Source organism: Nicotiana sylvestris, chromosome 1, assembly GCF_000393655.2.
Source record: "Nicotiana sylvestris chromosome 1, ASM39365v2, whole genome shotgun sequence".
Taxonomy (NCBI): domain Eukaryota; kingdom Viridiplantae; phylum Streptophyta; class Magnoliopsida; order Solanales; family Solanaceae; genus Nicotiana; species Nicotiana sylvestris.
In genome coordinates this window covers 127348986-127366024 of record NC_091057.1, presented here as the reverse complement: position 1 = coordinate 127366024, position 17039 = coordinate 127348986, and the positions used below count along the sequence as shown (strand labels likewise).

At 28.1% G+C, this 17039-nt stretch overlaps 2 protein-coding genes across 4 annotated transcripts in view; one reads left to right on the top strand and one right to left on the bottom strand.

The window, feature by feature from the left end:
• Window positions 1-10257, top strand: part of LOC104245604 (MLO-like protein 13) — a 15493-nt gene extending 5236 nt beyond the window's left edge. Inside the window, exons 4-14 of one of the 2 annotated variants that reach the window (XM_070167722.1) lie at window positions 2460-2576; window positions 2869-2929; window positions 7260-7336; window positions 7836-7910; window positions 8025-8113; window positions 8216-8265; window positions 8629-8669; window positions 9108-9317; window positions 9398-9465; window positions 9544-9604; window positions 9975-10257. In XM_070167722.1, coding sequence (XP_070023823.1) covers window positions 2460-2576; window positions 2869-2929; window positions 7260-7336; window positions 7836-7910; window positions 8025-8113; window positions 8216-8265; window positions 8629-8669; window positions 9108-9317; window positions 9398-9465; window positions 9544-9604; window positions 9975-10187 — 1062 coding nt within the window. In that variant the 3' untranslated portion in view covers window positions 10188-10257. The remainder of the gene's footprint in view (window positions 1-2459; window positions 2577-2868; window positions 2930-7259; window positions 7337-7835; window positions 7911-8024; window positions 8114-8215; window positions 8266-8628; window positions 8670-9107; window positions 9318-9397; window positions 9466-9543; window positions 9605-9974) is intronic. The other variant, XM_070167726.1, reaches the window with a different exon arrangement.
• A 40-nt stretch (window positions 10258-10297) lies between these two features.
• On the bottom strand, window positions 10298-15153 carry LOC104225264 (uncharacterized). Of its 2 annotated transcripts, none has more exons than XM_009777028.2 (5): window positions 15014-15153; window positions 12142-12410; window positions 11171-11407; window positions 10840-11057; window positions 10298-10761 (listed from the first exon to the last, which is right to left on the bottom strand). In XM_009777028.2, exons 2-5 carry the CDS (start codon window positions 12391-12393, stop codon window positions 10497-10499), a joined length of 972 nt encoding a protein of 323 aa, XP_009775330.1. In that variant the 5' UTR covers window positions 12394-12410; window positions 15014-15153; the 3' UTR covers window positions 10298-10496. The 2 variants fall into 2 exon arrangements, with proteins under 2 accessions (XP_009775330.1, XP_009775329.1); XM_009777027.2 differs by lacking the exon at window positions 15014-15153 and adding an exon at window positions 14199-14298.
• Window positions 15154-17039: the final 1886 nt, after the last annotated feature.

Below are 17039 nucleotides of genomic sequence, written 5' to 3'. Positions count from 1 at the left end.
AAAATGCTAACTTCCACAATAGGTGCTGAAACGCTCCCGGGTCTTCCAAAACCCGATCCGGACATACGCCCAAGTCTGAAATCATCATATGAACCTGTTGGAACCTTCAAATCCCGATTCCCAGATCGTTTACTCAAAAATCCAATCTTAATCAATTCTTCCAACTTAAAGCTTCTGAAATGAGAATTCTCTTTCCAAATCAACTCCGAACTTTCCGGAATTCATTTTCGACCATGCGTACAAGTCATAATACCTGAAGTGAAACTACTCATAGCCTCAAACTGTTGAACGACGCGCTAGAGCTCAAAACGACCGATCGGGTTGGTACACTACCCATTCAAATTATGGAGTACTTTCAAGTTGAAGTTTTAAAATTGTTTTAAAATAAAATTAAAAAAAAATAAATAAAAATAGGAAACTAAAAATTCAAATTGAATGGATAGTAGTCCTTAAAATTTAGAATAAAATATATCATTCTTTGAGTTATAGTACAATACGATCCGAAAAAAGCAAATTAAAATATTATAAAATGTACAATAATATATAAAGAGATGAAAATAGAGATAGTGTGAGGCTAATTATACTGTTAATTAACTTAAGAAATAGAATAAACTATCAAAATAATACTCAAAAATATATTGATAATTTCAAGTAATAAAATAATTCTGAGCAGTGGAATAAAATTCTAAGATTTATGACTATATTAAAAGAACTTCTTTGTTTAACCTTTGAAACAATTCAACACCATCCATTTAGAAAAATAATACAATAATATTCATATTATTGATAAATAGAATGACGACAACAACAACAACCCAGTATAATCTCACTAGTGGGGTCTGGGGAGGGTAGTGTGTACGCAAACCTTACCTCTACCCTGGGGTAGAGAGGCTCTCGGCATCCTTCCCTCCAAGAACTCCCCAACTTGTTCTTGAGGTGACTCGAACTCACAACCTCTTGGTTGGAAGTGAAGGGTGTTTACCATCAGAGCAATCCACCTTGTCATAGATATACATAACGAAAAAAATCAAAATATTGTAAAAGAAAAATTAATGTATAAAGAGGATAATAGATATAAGATGATAATTATAATTTTATTAAAACATGATCTAACGTGCTCAAATAAATTAGATCACACTTTTGACATGACTAATATCTCTATCTATATAGATTAGGAGAAGCAAATCAATATGATGATGCCAAGTGTCACAACAAAAAATTCAATAAGTGTCAACTTTTAGGACAAATTAGATAGTTTAGTTAACAAGTAATTCAACACCATCCATTTAGAAAAGTTGTAATAATTGTATTATATATAGAAACTAAATGAAAACAATCAAAAAAATTTAGGACAAAAACTAATATATTAAGAGGAGAATAAACATAATGTGATTTTATCCAAACTTAAATTTATTTTTAATTAAACAAAAAAATAATACTCGAAAATAGTATTGATAAATTTAAATACCAAAATAATTATGAGAAAGTCATACAGGATAAAGTCAAGTTAAATTTCAAGAGTAATACAAAATTATATTCATTGTATTGTATTAAACTGGAAATTTATTATAAAATTATATGATAATTTAATAATATTAAATAATTGATAATTTAATTAAATAGGGAAGGAACAAAAAATAAAAAAAAATTAAATTTGTGAAAAATATAAAAATATAACACTTATAATTAAAATTATTATCAGAAAAGTCGTATATATACACATGGCTAAAATCATAATAAACAAATAATTATAAAGGAAGAATACTAAAAATAATTCAAGTGATAGCATACAAATGTATATACTAAATATATTTCTTAAGTAACGTAATATTTTTTACTAAATTATAATTTTGAATTTATCAAAAGTATAAATAGATAAATTACAAATGAAAAAATTAATCAGATATTACACAGTAGAAAAGTTTGTTCGAAATGAAGGGGATAAAAATAATTTGATGGTATTTATATTTTAAATTAATTAAAAATTAAATAAAATATAAATAAATAAATAATACTCAAAAAAATTATTAATAATTTTAGACCGTTGAAGACTTATGAACAGTATAACATACATTTTTAAAAAATAAATTATTTTCAAAGCAAGAAAATATATATATATATGTTATATTAGAAGAGAAGTAGTATCAAAATATTATGCCAATTGACAAGTTAATAAAAAGTCACATTAGTAAATGTATAATACTTAGTACTTGCTATTTTAATAAAGAATAAATAAGGAACAAATAATTTATTTTATTACTATATGATGTGTATCCTTTGATTCTATATTAAATTTTTATTGTATTTCTGCACACTATATTAAATAATAAAATAATAATTCTTAAATAATATTATATCATCGATCAAAATTTTACAAGATTAATATTAAATTATCAGCATATCGCACATATTCTAACACTAATTAATTATTTAATAATGTTATTGATCTTTTGGTGTAGGGACAAGTTCCATTTTTATCGTTGGAGGCATTGCATGATCTGCACATTTTCGTATTTGTGTTGGCGCTCACACATGTGGTCTTTTGTGTCACGACCATGGTTCTTAAAGTTGCTAAGGTAGGTGTCCTTTAAATCTTTTTGAAATTTCTTCTCATAAAATTTCTGGAAGGGAATATTTTGAGAAAACATCAAATTGACAGCAGAAAAAGGATATATTATGCCGCATGATAAATTGATAATATTATTCAAAACCTTATAAATTAGCTTATATTGTCTCATTAATATCACGACCTTACGTTAGTGTTGACCTTTTATTTACTTGTAATTTGTAACAATATATTTCAATAATTAGTACGCAACCACGTAGTGTAAAATTTACCACTTAACACCTCCTTCTTTGTGTAAATAGATACGAAGTGAATGGGGACATTGGGAGCATTCAATTCAAAGGGAACCAAGGCCAGACCATGGTAAACTTTGTGCTGGTTGTTATTTGGTATTTATTTATATTCCTTTTTCTAAATTTTTCTTAATTATTTTGAACATATTATTTCTGAATGTTGTAGCGATATTTTCATTGTCATATTATTTCTTTATGTAAATTTTCTTTCTTTTTTAGTTTTAAAATACAAATTTAATTTTTAATTTTTATTAGTAAAATTACCTATATAGAAATTTATTTTTTATTTTTAAATTTTATTTTTTATTATTTTATTTTATTTTCATAAATAAGACTTCATTTTGTGGTATTATCTATAGTTTGAGCATTCTCATCATAATTTTAAGAACTTTCTAATCTCAAATAATCTTTCCCTTTCATTTTGAATAGTAAATTTTTAATAATTTAACGTAATTTTGCTATTTTTTTAATCTGATATATAGTCTTATTACGTTTTATGTCGTTTTTCATTAGCTTGTAACTTTATTTAATATCATTATCAACTACTATTCTTTAATATAATATAAATAACTATATAATTTTTTAATCATAAAATAAATATTTATTTTGATTTAAAAATATTGCTTGAAAATTTTAAATTATTTAAATTTAAATAATATTTTTAAGTACTGTATATTTACTTTATTTTATTTTCTAAACTTATGGTTTATAAATATCCTCACATTATCTCTAATTATTTTTATTATTTAATATTTTTAGTTTTTGATTTTGTATATTAGACTTGAGTTGTGTGGACTTACCCATAGTATGACTTTTTTTATCACAATATAAAAGACTTTCTTATCTCAAATTTAAATTAGTTTTACCCTTTTTCTCTATGATAAAAAAAACTGAATTTTTATTTTTTCTCTATTTAGTCTTTTGTTGATATTGTATTATTCAATTCCTAATATTATTACATTGTCATGTAATTTTTTATTAGCTTGTTCGAATTTAATATATATTTCTATCACACTCATTCTAATATAATATAGATTAAAATTAAATAACTTTCTCATCTCAAATTCAAATATTTTTTATCATTCTATTTTCTAAATTGGACCGCATTTTCAAAAAATTATGTTATACTTTCAAACTTAAAGTAACTGCACTCAATTCAAATATTAATCATACAAAATATTTTCTTAATTATGTGAACATTATATCTAAATGTTATAGTAATATTTACGTACTGATTTATCAATATTAATATCACTTTATTATTCTTGTTATTAAAATATTTTTTTAATGATTCTTCAATTTTTTACCTTATAAATAATTTGTATACTTTATATAAGATCTTATTTTGCTGCTTGAATTTATTAAATTTTAAAGTCAATAAATCTTTAATATCTTAAGTAAATTTTAATTTTATTTTATATTTTAACTTACTCAAAAATATAAATAGTCATAGGTTATCTCAATTTACGTATCTCTATATTTTTTTTCTATTATATTTTTAATTAACTTTTTTACCTCCATATTTCTAGCTAATATAGAAGAAAAATCTATGAGTGGATCAATATATAGATACAAATATACATATAAATATAAATATATATATTAGACTTGTCTAAGATCTATTTAGATTATGTATAAGATTCATTAAACAGCTTTCATTAATTATATTTTTATTTATAATTTTTAATTATTAATGTCCTAAAAATTGCCAAGTGGTGTCATTTTAGTTTGCCACTTGACTTAACCTCATGCTTCACTACCCTCCTTTGAATATAATATAGATAGATTATTCTTTAATATAATATAGATAAATATATAATATTTGGCAATCATAAAATAAATATTTATTTCTTTTTGAAATATCGCCTGGAATTTTTAAATTATTTAAATTTTAATAATATTTTTAAGTATAGTATATTTACTTTATTTTATTTTCTAAACTTAAGATTAATAAATATCCTCACATTATATCTAATTTATTTTTATTATTCAATATTTTTAGTTTTTGATTTTACATATTAGACTTGAGTTACGTGGTCTTATCCATATTATGGCTTCTTTTATCATAATATAAAAAACTTTCCCATATCAAATTTAAATAAGTTTTACCCTTTTTCACCATGATAAAAAATTTGAAATTTTATTTTTTCTCTTATTTATTCTTTATTTTTGATATTATATTATTCAATACCTAATATTATTACATTGTCATGTGAATTTTTATTAGCTTGTTTGAATTTAGTATTTATTTCTACCACACTAATTCTAATATAACATAAATAAAAATTATATAACGTTCTCATCTCAAATTCAAATAATTTTTTATCATTCTATTTTCTAAATTAAACAGCATTTTCAAAAAAATTATGCTATGATTTTAAGCTTAAATTAACTGCACTCAATTCAGATATTAATCATACAGAAATATTTTCTTAATTATTTGAACACATTATATCGAAATGCCATTGTAACATTTACGTATAAAATATTCATTTGCCCGATTTATCAATAGTAATATGACTTTATTATTCTTGTTATTAAATTATTTTTACTGATTATTTAATTTTTTTCTTACCTTATAAATAATTTGTGTACTTTATGTAATATCTTATTTTCTGCTTGAATTTATTTAATTTTTAAACTCAATAAATTTTTAATATCGTAAGTAAAATTTGGTTTTATTTTATATTTTAATTTACTTCAAAATATAAATAATCATAGGTTATCTCAATTCAAATATTTCTATATTTTATATTTTGGTCTATTATAGTTTTTTAATTAATTTTTAACCTCCATATTTCTAGCTAATATAGAAGAACATTTATGTTGGATCAATATATAGATATATATATATATATATATATATATTAGATTCGTTTAATATCTATTTAGATTATGTATGAGATTCATTAAACTACTTGCATTAATTATGTTTTTATTTGTAATTCAAATTTTTAATGTTGTCTTAAACTTGCCAAGTGACTTCATTTTAGCTTACCACTTGGTTTAACCGCATGCTTCACTACTCTCCTTTTAATATAATATGGATATAGATAGATTATTCTTTAATATAATATAGATAAATATATAATATTTGGTAATCATAAAATAAATATTTATTTATTTTTGATAATATTGCCTGGATTTTTTAAATTATTTAAATTTTAATAATATTTTTAAGTATAGTATATTTACTTTATTTTATTTTCTAAACTTAAGATTAATAAATATCCTCACATTATCTCTAATTTATTTTTATTATTCAATATTTTTATTTTTTGATTTTATATATTAGACTTGAGTTACGTGGTCTTATCCATATTATGGCTTCTCTTATCACAATATAAAAAACTTTCTCATATCAAATTTAAATAAGTTTTACCCTTTTTCACCATGATAAAAAATTTGAAATTTTATTTTTTTCTCTATTTATTCTTTATTTTTGATATTATATTATTCAATACCTAATATTATTACATTGTCATGTGAATTTTTATTAGCTTGTTTGAATTTAGTATTTATTTTTACCATACTAATTCTAATATAATATAGATAAAAATTATATAATGTTCTCATCTCAAATTCAAATAAGTTTTTATCATTTTGTTTTCTAAATTAAACCGCATTTTCAAAAAAATCATGCTATGATTTTAAGCTTAAATTAACTGCACTCAATTCAGATATTAATCATACAGAAATATTTTCGTAATTATTTGAACACATTATATCGAAATGTCGTTGTAACATTTACGTATAAAATATTCATTTGCCCGATTTATCAATAGTAATATGACTTTATTATTCTTGTTATTAAATTATTTTTTACTGATTATTTAATTTTTTCTTACCTTATAAATAATTTGTGCACTTTATGTAAGATCTTATTTCTTCTTGAATTTATTTAATTTTTAAACTCAATAAATTTTTAATATCGTAAATAAAATTTAGTTTTATTTTATATTTTAATTTACTTCAAAATATAAATAATCATAGGTTATCTCAATTCAAATATTTCTATATTTATATTGTTGTCTATTATAGTTTTTAAATTAATTTTTAACCTCCATATTTCTAGCTAATATAGAAGAAAATTTATGAGTGGATCAATATATAATTATATATAGAAATTGATACATACATATATATATATATATATATATATATATATATATATATATATATATATATATATATATAAAATATATATTTAGATTATGTATAAGATTCATTAAACTACTTGCATTAATTATGTTTCTATTTGTAATTCAAATTTTTTATGTTGTCTTAAACTTGCCAAGTGGCTTCATTTTAGCTTACCACTTGATTTAATCACATGCTTCACTACTCTCCTTTTAATATAATATAGATATAGATTACCCTGATATCTTCTCTATGTGTAGTGCATATTCTCCATCTTAAATCATTTATGGATAGATCTGGTAGACGTTGGAGGAAGTATATTGTCGTGAGTTGGACGGTAAGTTAATTGACCTGGCATATTTGGCATGACTTAAAACATTTTTCATAAAGTAGTTTTGGAAAAATGATCGATATTTGGTTGGAGAGCGAAGAATATTTTTTTTTTTTTTTACAAAGTTACTAAGAATGACAATAATGTCAGAAACTATTTTTTGAAAAAATTAAGATTTACTTTCTAAAATATATTTATTAAATAATAATATTAATATTAGCAAATGAGATAATGTTTCGATAAAGAAAATAAATGATAATGTTTAATTGTAATATGATGTTATGCATTGAAATAGATGGGAAGGAAAATGATTCCACACGAAGTGAGAATTCCATGTTTTCATTTTTTTTTTTAAATTCCTTGAAATGACTTTTTTCCGGATTTTTTTTCCTCATACCAAACACATAAAATATATTCCTCAAGAATGTGGAAAATTAAGAAATAAGATTTTTCTTTTCCTTTTTCCTTGGTAGGAGAGTTAACATTCTTCATGTGTATATAATAGGTGGCATTTTTCAAACAATTTTATGTTTCAGTAACCAAGTCAGAGTATATTGTCTTGCGATCTGCATTTATCACAGTAAGCAGTAGTAATTCTTTACATTATCTTTCATTAATCATTCCTTTGTTTCAATTCTATGTTTTTGTTGGAAATGCAGTTTTTGTAATTATAGAGCATTTTTTATGTATATAGGAACATTGTCCAGCCCTTCCTAAATATGAGTTTCACAAATATATGATGCGGACACTAGAGCATGATTTCAAAAAGATTGTCAGAATCAGGTAATTAGCATTCATATATTAATTATAGCTAGAATAATAACTTTATAATTTAGATTCAATTATATATAATCAAGCTAAATTTTGGAAAATGATCTTGAACAGTTGGTACTTGTGGCTTTTTGTCGTTCTCCTTTTGTTGATGAACATTGCAGGTATTTTTCTATCCCAGTTAATGAATCTTAATACTCATTCCGTTCACTTCTATTTGTCAAGTATTGACTTTGCACACTCCTTAAGAAATAATAAATAAAGTGCATACTTTACTATGATACTCATATTAATTGGTTTATAGTCTTAATGGATTTGAAAAATGATTTAGAACAAGTAAATAATGCTAAGGGCAAAATATGAAAATAAATTATTTTTCTCTTGATATGCGAAGGTAGACAAGTAAAAAACAAAGTCTACTTTTAGAATAGCGGACAAGTAAAATTGAACAGAGGGAGTAATATGGAATTATATATTTCACTTTGAACAATGAAACGCTCCTATTAATGTATGGTTCAATATTGCAGGATGGAACACCTATTTTTGGCTATCATTTTTACCTCTAGTTGTAAGTGACTAATCTTTTTTCCCCCACCCCCCTTCTCAATGCCAAGAACTCAAAAACAAAAGAAAAAAAAAGAATAAAAGAAGCCATTTTGGGTAAAAATTGAGTCATATTCAATTTCAAACTTAGAATTTAATGAAATATGCCAACGAATTATAAGTCCATTGATATCTGACTTTTGTTAAAAATGTGAAAAGCTGAGGGCTAATTAAAGTTCACTTCAAGTTATTTATTTAACGATAAGATAATTATGATAAACAAGATTATTGAGAGACTCCAAAAGATTCACACATGTCATATAATTATGTTTCAATCTCGAGCAAGTTGGGATTGATCATCATAGTCAAGTTGCTTTATTTATATATATATATATATATATATATATATATATATATATATATATATATATATATATTATGACGTGTGTAAAAATATATGCAGCTATTACTACTAGTGAGAACAAAATTGGAACTCATAATAACAGAATTGGCTCAAGAGATAGCAGAGAGGTCGTCAGTAATAGATGAAACCAGACCAGTTAGACCTTCTGATGAATTGTTTTGGTTTCACAGTCCAACTCTTGTCCTTAACCTCATTCACTTCATTTTGGTCCAAAACTCCTTTGAGATTGCTTTCATCGTCTGGATTTGGGTAACTTCACTTTTCTTACTTTTATTTACCTTAGCTGAGAGCTTCTAACATCAACACCAAGTTAATTGACAATTCTTCAGTCTACTGATGGATTCAAATCATGCATCATGGGAGAATTGGGTTTAATCATTCCAAGACTTGTTATTGGGTAAACCCCTCACATCCCATAGTAATTTTTTTTTAATTTCAAGAAACACTAGTATTGATTTACATTTTGTTGTGTCAGGGTGATTGTCCAAGTTCTTTGCAGTTACAGTACTTTGCCCTTATATGCTCTTGTCACACAGGTATAGAGTTCTTCTACACCATGTCTTTAAGGATTTATATATATATATATATATAAACCTACTACATAGTTGTAATAGGTTAGCATTGTATACATATTTGACTTCTCAAAAATGCCCTTAGATTTTAATGTGATGAGATTAAAATCTAAGGGCATTTTTAAGAAGCCAAATATGTATACAATGCTAACCTACTACAACTATGTAATAGGTTAGCAAAACCCTATATATATATATATATATATATATATATATATATATATATAATTCACAATGATGACAAGGGTCTTCCGGAAATAGCCTCTCTACCTTCTTATTGTTGACTATTCAGTAAGAATTGTGTGTGATTTATTCAAATTTGACATGGACGCAGATGGGAAGCAGATTTAAGCAAGAGATATTAAATCAGCATATAGAGGAGTGTATCAAGTTATGGGGATCAGGTGGTAGAGCTGGTTCATCAACCCAAAATAAGATGGCCATGGAAACACTAGAAAACATCTGTGTTTCTAAGAGACCTGCAATTGAAGGCATCTCATCAACTGTTGAACTTTCTTATCTAAACAATCATCACACAACTCCTTAATTATACAGTTATTAGCATTTCTGATGAACATAATAAAAATGGAACAATTAATTATTCTTTTAAGAGTAAACGTGGCTGTCTTTGCACTGAGAGAGAGGGAGAGATGTCCATGCTCCACAATCAAATGTTGTCTTCATTTTCCAGGATCAATTAGTCAGGCATTAGCTCTAGTTACATAACACTGTTTTTTTCTCAATAAGCATCTTTCGATTTCTAGATACAAATATGGAGGGATATATAAAACATGCCGCTCCAATTCAAATTATTTACACTAGTTCCCTAGACAGTTGAGGGTTAACATTCCTCTTACTACAAAGTTGAGCAAAAACTAGGATACTTGGAGTTTTCAGTTGGGAGAGGTTCCATTTCTAACCTCCCACGGTTAGAGGCAGAGCCTTCACCATTGTTTTCTTCTTCGTTTTCAAGTTGACTCAGTGTCCTCTTGGCATAGACTGTGAAAGCCACTATAATGATGACTGCTATAATGAATGAAATAACATTATAGACAATCTCAACTCTAGTCAGGTGATGGTTCCCATATTGCACATCCGCAAATGTCCTCATTAGCCGACCACTGAATACAAATTGCAGGAAGACAACATAAGCAAATAAACATAGAAAAGAAGGGAGGGGTGCTGTGTGGGGTATTTACCTGTAGATATAAATGAAGGATTCCGGAATCATTCCTGCTATAGATCCACAAAAATAAGGCCAGAACCTCATCTTTGTCACTACCACTGCATAATTGAAGATTGTGTACGGAAATGGCGAAATCCTAAATACTGCAACCACACGGAATTGATGAAACCAACTCCCTTCTCCCACCAGTCTAATCATGGCTGCCTTCTGAGGCCATCTCTTTAACCATTGCTGCAGATGCAATCAACTAAACAGCGTGAAGTACAATACAGGAAATTACTATTACCAGTCCACAAGACCAATAAACTACGTAATAAACTAGACAAGACATGAAGGTATCTCACATGAATTCTATCTCGGAAAAGCAAACCAACGAAATATGGCAAGGTCATCCCAACTGTTGTTCCAGCCATTATAATAACAAATCCAAGTCCGTATCCAAAGATCATCCCAGCGAGCCACATTGATGGTCCAGAAGGAATTAGGAATACCGGGAACAGTGCCAAAGAAGCTACAATTACGAGAGCAAGCACTGGACGGCCAAATGTGGTGGCTTCCCATTGTAGGATTGGAATTAGAATCTGTAAACTTAAAAAATGCAATGATTAACAAGGAAACCTTACTTATGCATCTTCTACACTAAGAAACAGAAGAAGAAAAACAAAATATCCATTGGAAGAGTAATGCACTTGTAAGGTACAGGCGGAGTCCGTCCCGTGTCTGAGAATCTTGAGCTGAATCACGCTAATTTCCAGTTTAATAAATAAAGGGGAAGTGTTATCTTTCTCCACCTCCAGTTTCATTATCAATATTTTTGGTGCAGCTCACAAAACTAATCAAAGTTAATTTGCAGATGCCCAACATAGTACATATTCATTAATTCCCAGCAATGCTATATGCACTGTGTAACATCTGTTAACAGAAAATGATCCAATCTGCCAGAATCTCATGCCATTCAGTCATTTTTAATCAACATAAGAGGATTCATATATGCCTACAACTCAAGCAAACCATCTCGATTTGTTTGGCATTGTTTGACTTGACACAAAATTAAGAAAAAAGGGCGAGGCGGAGACCTTTGAAACATAAGCTGAATATGCATGAAATACCAAAATACCCTTGTACCAAACAATTTGGTTTATACTCAGTGAGCCTACAAGTCATGTCAATGTCAAGTGGAATGTTAAAGTGGCTAGTTTCTAAAGATGGAAATGTGTCAATCTTTTGGACGGACAAAAAATGAAAGAGCACTGACCAAATAGGGACATATGGAGTATATAGATAATAGCATGATCAAAACGAAAATTAGGAGTACCTTCTGAAAAAGAAAGGGCGCTCCCCACTTTATGAAAACTAGAAGAATTATCACAGTGAAAATACACCCAATAATGGCCTTGATCCACCATATAATAGACTCTCTTCTGGACAGTGATTGGGATTGTGAAGTTTCAACTTCAGATGTTCTTTCATTTCTTATAACAAGCCTCACATACTCGCTGTCTTCCTTTACTTGACTCTCACGGTTAGTGTTGGCTTTATCTGAATCATCCGTTGACTCTGGCATCATCGTTCGACACCAGAAACCTGTAGATGAAAAGACAGATGAACAAATTAAAATATGTACTCATAGAGACTGAAGATATTCTATGTACTCATAGAGATTGAAGATATTCTCATACGTATTCAGAATTCTGTGGGTCATATTGCATCATAATGAAAGATAAAAGGATGAAGAGGAAAGAAAGTTCCATTACCAATCCAGATAATCATATGAAATGTTAACCATTAACTAAAACCATAACATGAGCATATTTTTTACTGAACTTGGTTCAGATTAGCCCAACTATACCAAAACCTGGCCCTTTTTTTTCAATAAGCCCCAAAAAAAGGAATCACCAGCCAATAGCTGAAAATAAAAACGCCATTCCACAGAAAATCATAAGCACATCTACATTGACAAAAGAGACAGGCACGTTTCTCTACCCAAAAAAACAAAGGGAGTAGTACCCCTCTCCATAAAATACATTAGTGGAACTTATCCAGAAAAACGAATCCCCTAACGGAATTCACAGTAGCACTAACATAAGAGCCATGTCCTAACAGCGTCGAAACCCCTTTTGGGATAAGGTGTGCTCCTATTCCCTTTTTTTTTATAAGGTAAATTGTATTAATCAAAAGGGAGAGAAACTCCTTGCTCCTATTCCCTTAGAACGCCAAGAATAAATAGCAGCACCACGGACCAGAAGTTTAAAGTGGTTGAGGCAGAAAATTTCGGTTTGATATTTCCCTTTCAAGCACCTTCAAGTTATGGTGTTACAAAGACCAGCTAACATTTACTCAACAAAGAACCAAGAGCATACTGTTTCATCTTGGTCTTGCAAAAGGTAAGCAACGAAACTGGTAGAGTGTGGAGACCAAGTAATTTATAGTTTTATACCACTGATTCCTCATGACATAATTCTACTTTAGAGCCCTCTATCCCCACTATCCTAACCCAATACATGCCAAAATAATGGAAAGAAGGAAATTGCTAACACTGAACTTAGCTTATACCAAGTATCGTTATAGTTCAGACTTCTCAACAAATTAAATTGGTGGATTCAAATGAATCATTGAGTTGTAAAATTCCAAACGCAGAGCCTCTGCCCTGAAAAGGAATCAATCTAGACAAAGCTAAAAAATTCTGGACTCCAAATTCTGCAAAGGTACTAAAGAAGCATGATAAAGGTGAGAACAATTTTCCTAGGAGGAACGATATACACAAAAGCCTATTTAAAAGCTATGACAGGTCAACAGTTAAAAACTCTAAACCTCTCACACAGTCAGACTTTAGAGTCAATGGCTCCAAGTCCACTTAAACTCCTGTGAGCAAAGGACCGAAGATATATTTTTAACAGATAAGCTGGACTACTAGTAGCTTCCAACTGGACATATCCACCTATTTCTCACGTGCCAATTCTTAGGTAGCTCAACAACGTGCAAGTTCAAGCTTGCAGCTCAAATTAGGAGCAAGACATCATTTTGAACAGTCAGATTATGTTACGCCATCTAGTAGAAAGTTCTCTTTGCATCTAATCTTCGGGTAACAACAGCTTGCAACAATCGAATTGTCTAAGCAATGTGTCGATAGTTAAAACAATTGATCCAACAAAGAGTTTTACAGGCAGAAAATTGAATTTACAATTGCGACGGAACTCATTTCCAGTTTGACAGAAGAGGTAATAAACTAGTCAACCATTGAGCTAGGGAATTTTCCATCAATACAATTGAATACTGTGCTGTTAATGTCCAGCTACATGCTTACTTACATCAAGTGAAGGAATTTCATCTAGAGGGGGATTAGGGTATAGCTTCCTTGCTGAGTTTACACACCTTTTACCATGTTGGTGAAGATTCATATTGCCGTATTTTATTCTCCACCACTTCCCTCCTCCCTCCTCCTCCTCACGCTTCCCTCTCCCCCAATATGATAATAATATTAATAATTCAAAAAACACAAAAGGAATTTCTTTTAGATAGCAGTAGTTTTTGCATATGTAGTTTAAAAAAACTAGTAGCATTCTTGGTCCTGAGCACATAAAGAAGTAATAACCAAAGGCATGCATGTATGAAGTGGAAAGATGGATCAACAAAGAAAAATCGGAAACAGAAGGTAAAACACAACACCATTTCTCCTATTTGAGCAAGCTCAATGCTCATCAAATTTGAACTCTAGAACAGAAACTACAAAGAAATGATACTTCAAATTGCTGAACACTTAAACAAGGTGGGGTTTAAACTAAGGCTTAACACTTGAATTCCCTTTTAGAGTAATTGCAGGGTGAACAATACAGAATTTCTGAGCTCCACTGTACTCATCAAACGAAACATACCAAGAAAAAGAAATTCCAAAATAAAGCAAGATTTTTTCTTTGATAAACCTACAATAAGGAAAGTATATGCAATCCCACCTTCTATCTAAAGAATTCATTTTTACCAAAACCCACAACAAAAAGTCATGCTTTTATAAGCTGCTGTAGTAGGTTTTATCTTTGTTTTCTTTTAATTTATAGTTATAATTTTCACACAGTAAAGACACGTGGAAATGAGCAGAAACCAAAAGATCAAAGCTTTAGCAGCAGTCAAAAGATGATCAAAGTGAACCCATAACCACATTAAAAGAGTAAAAGGGTTTTCAAGAAAATTACCGGTGATCGGAAAAGATGAAGTTTCCCGGCGAATACCACTAATTTGAGAATATTCAGAGAAATGCTGCTGTGTAAGGTGTAGTGCTTTCCCAGGCGCTTTCTTGGTTTTCTAGTTTTGCTTTTCTCTTCTACTGCTTTTCCTTTTTTTTTGAATAAATGTCGCGTTATTAAATGTAAAGACTAAACTAAACCAATAAAAGTCAGATTTTTAAATTTTGGATTTTCTTGGAATTTTTTTCATATTCAAATATTTCTTCAATCCTAGTAAGATAGAACTATATAAAATATTTTTTTAATAAAATAAAATGCATAAATATGAGATGAGTAATGGCATTATACTAAATATTCAACAATAAGATAATAAAATCGCATAAAATAAATATTATTAATATGCCAATAACGAAAACAAACATAATTTGAAATTACTAAGTTGCTAAAATATACGATTAATAAGTATTATTCCTTCCGGTCCAAAATAAGTGATTTTTGGCTTTTTTTGTGATCCAAAATAAGTAATTTTTTCAGATTTCAAGAATGAATTGATTATTTTTTTTCCTACATTGCCCTTGGAGTTAATAGTGTTGGAATATGTATTAGGAGTGTTTATTTGAAGAGATAGTAAAGGTTAATATGGTTAATTTCATTGTTAATTAATGTTAAAAGGTGAATTTCTTAATCTGTGTAAAAACAGTTAAAAACACTTATTTTGGACCGGAGGGAGTATTATTTACATGACTAAATACTAAAAGAAAAATAAGATGCATTTTATCTAAACTATGAAAAAACTAAAAATTAGATATCCAACACTACTTTCATTCATAGTACAATTGAATTGAATGTTTTCTATTAGCATTAGTATTGATTTGATTTTGGTTTAGTATTTATTTGAGTTACAAACATTTATGGACTATAAAACTTATTGGAGAATTCAAAAATTATAAGTGCAAACTTGAAATAATACGTTAAAAGATAAAACTCTGAAAAAGTTTAAGAAATATTTATAAACTACACTACAATAAATATTTTTATGTATTAAATGCATTTAATACTTCCATACTCCTAATATCGGGTTAGTTTGGTTTCGGTTTGACTTTTTTTAGTTAAAATCAAACCAAACCAGTTATGGTCGGGTTTCTTTTTCCCAACATCAAATCAAATCAAACAAAATCATAGTCAAATTTTTTTTTTCAATTTAACTCGAATTTTCGAATTGGTGCGGATTGTCGGTTTCATTTGTACACCCTATTAGTAAGTAGTAGTAAAGATTTGAATTCTATTTCGTGTTTTAAATATTTTGACAATTATGAATGGAAAGTGTGAAAATAAGTATAACGACAATGGGAAAAAATAATGTAAGAAATTGGATTTTCAAATAGCGTGGAACACGAGATAGTTTAAAATCAATCTAATTCAATTTTAAATACATAAAGTTTTAAAGGGATAACAATAAGTAGTTATTTATGTGTCACTATGTATTTTTCAATGAAATGGTAACTGTATAATCAATTAATTAAAATTTCTTTTTAGTATGACACTTTATGAATATTATGACCCCAGATGAAAGAGAGAGAAGATTAATAGTCAACTATGTCTCAAATTTAAGTAAATCAAAATCAGATGAAAAGCTTTTCAATTCAAAGGATTCAACAAATAAATCATGGTGACACATACGATACCAAATGTTACAACAACAAAAACAAGGAAAGAAATTGTTTGGTTTAAATGTTTTAGAAAACATTTTTCTTATGAACTCATTTTTGGAGGAAAATATTTTCCTTATCAAGAGAAGGGAAAACATTTTCCAAAACTCCTTTTCAACCTTTTCCACCTCACCCTCTCTCCAAAAAAGGCTTCTTTTTTTTTTCCATAGTTTTTCCTTTACCACCCACCCTACTACCCCTCCACCCCATCCCACCCCCACCCCTCCCGCCCCCAGCAAAAAAAATATTTTTTTTACCTTAATTTTTTTTACAATTTTAAATTTCTGTTTTTTCGTTTCTCTGCACCACCCACCCCAAACCCCCCC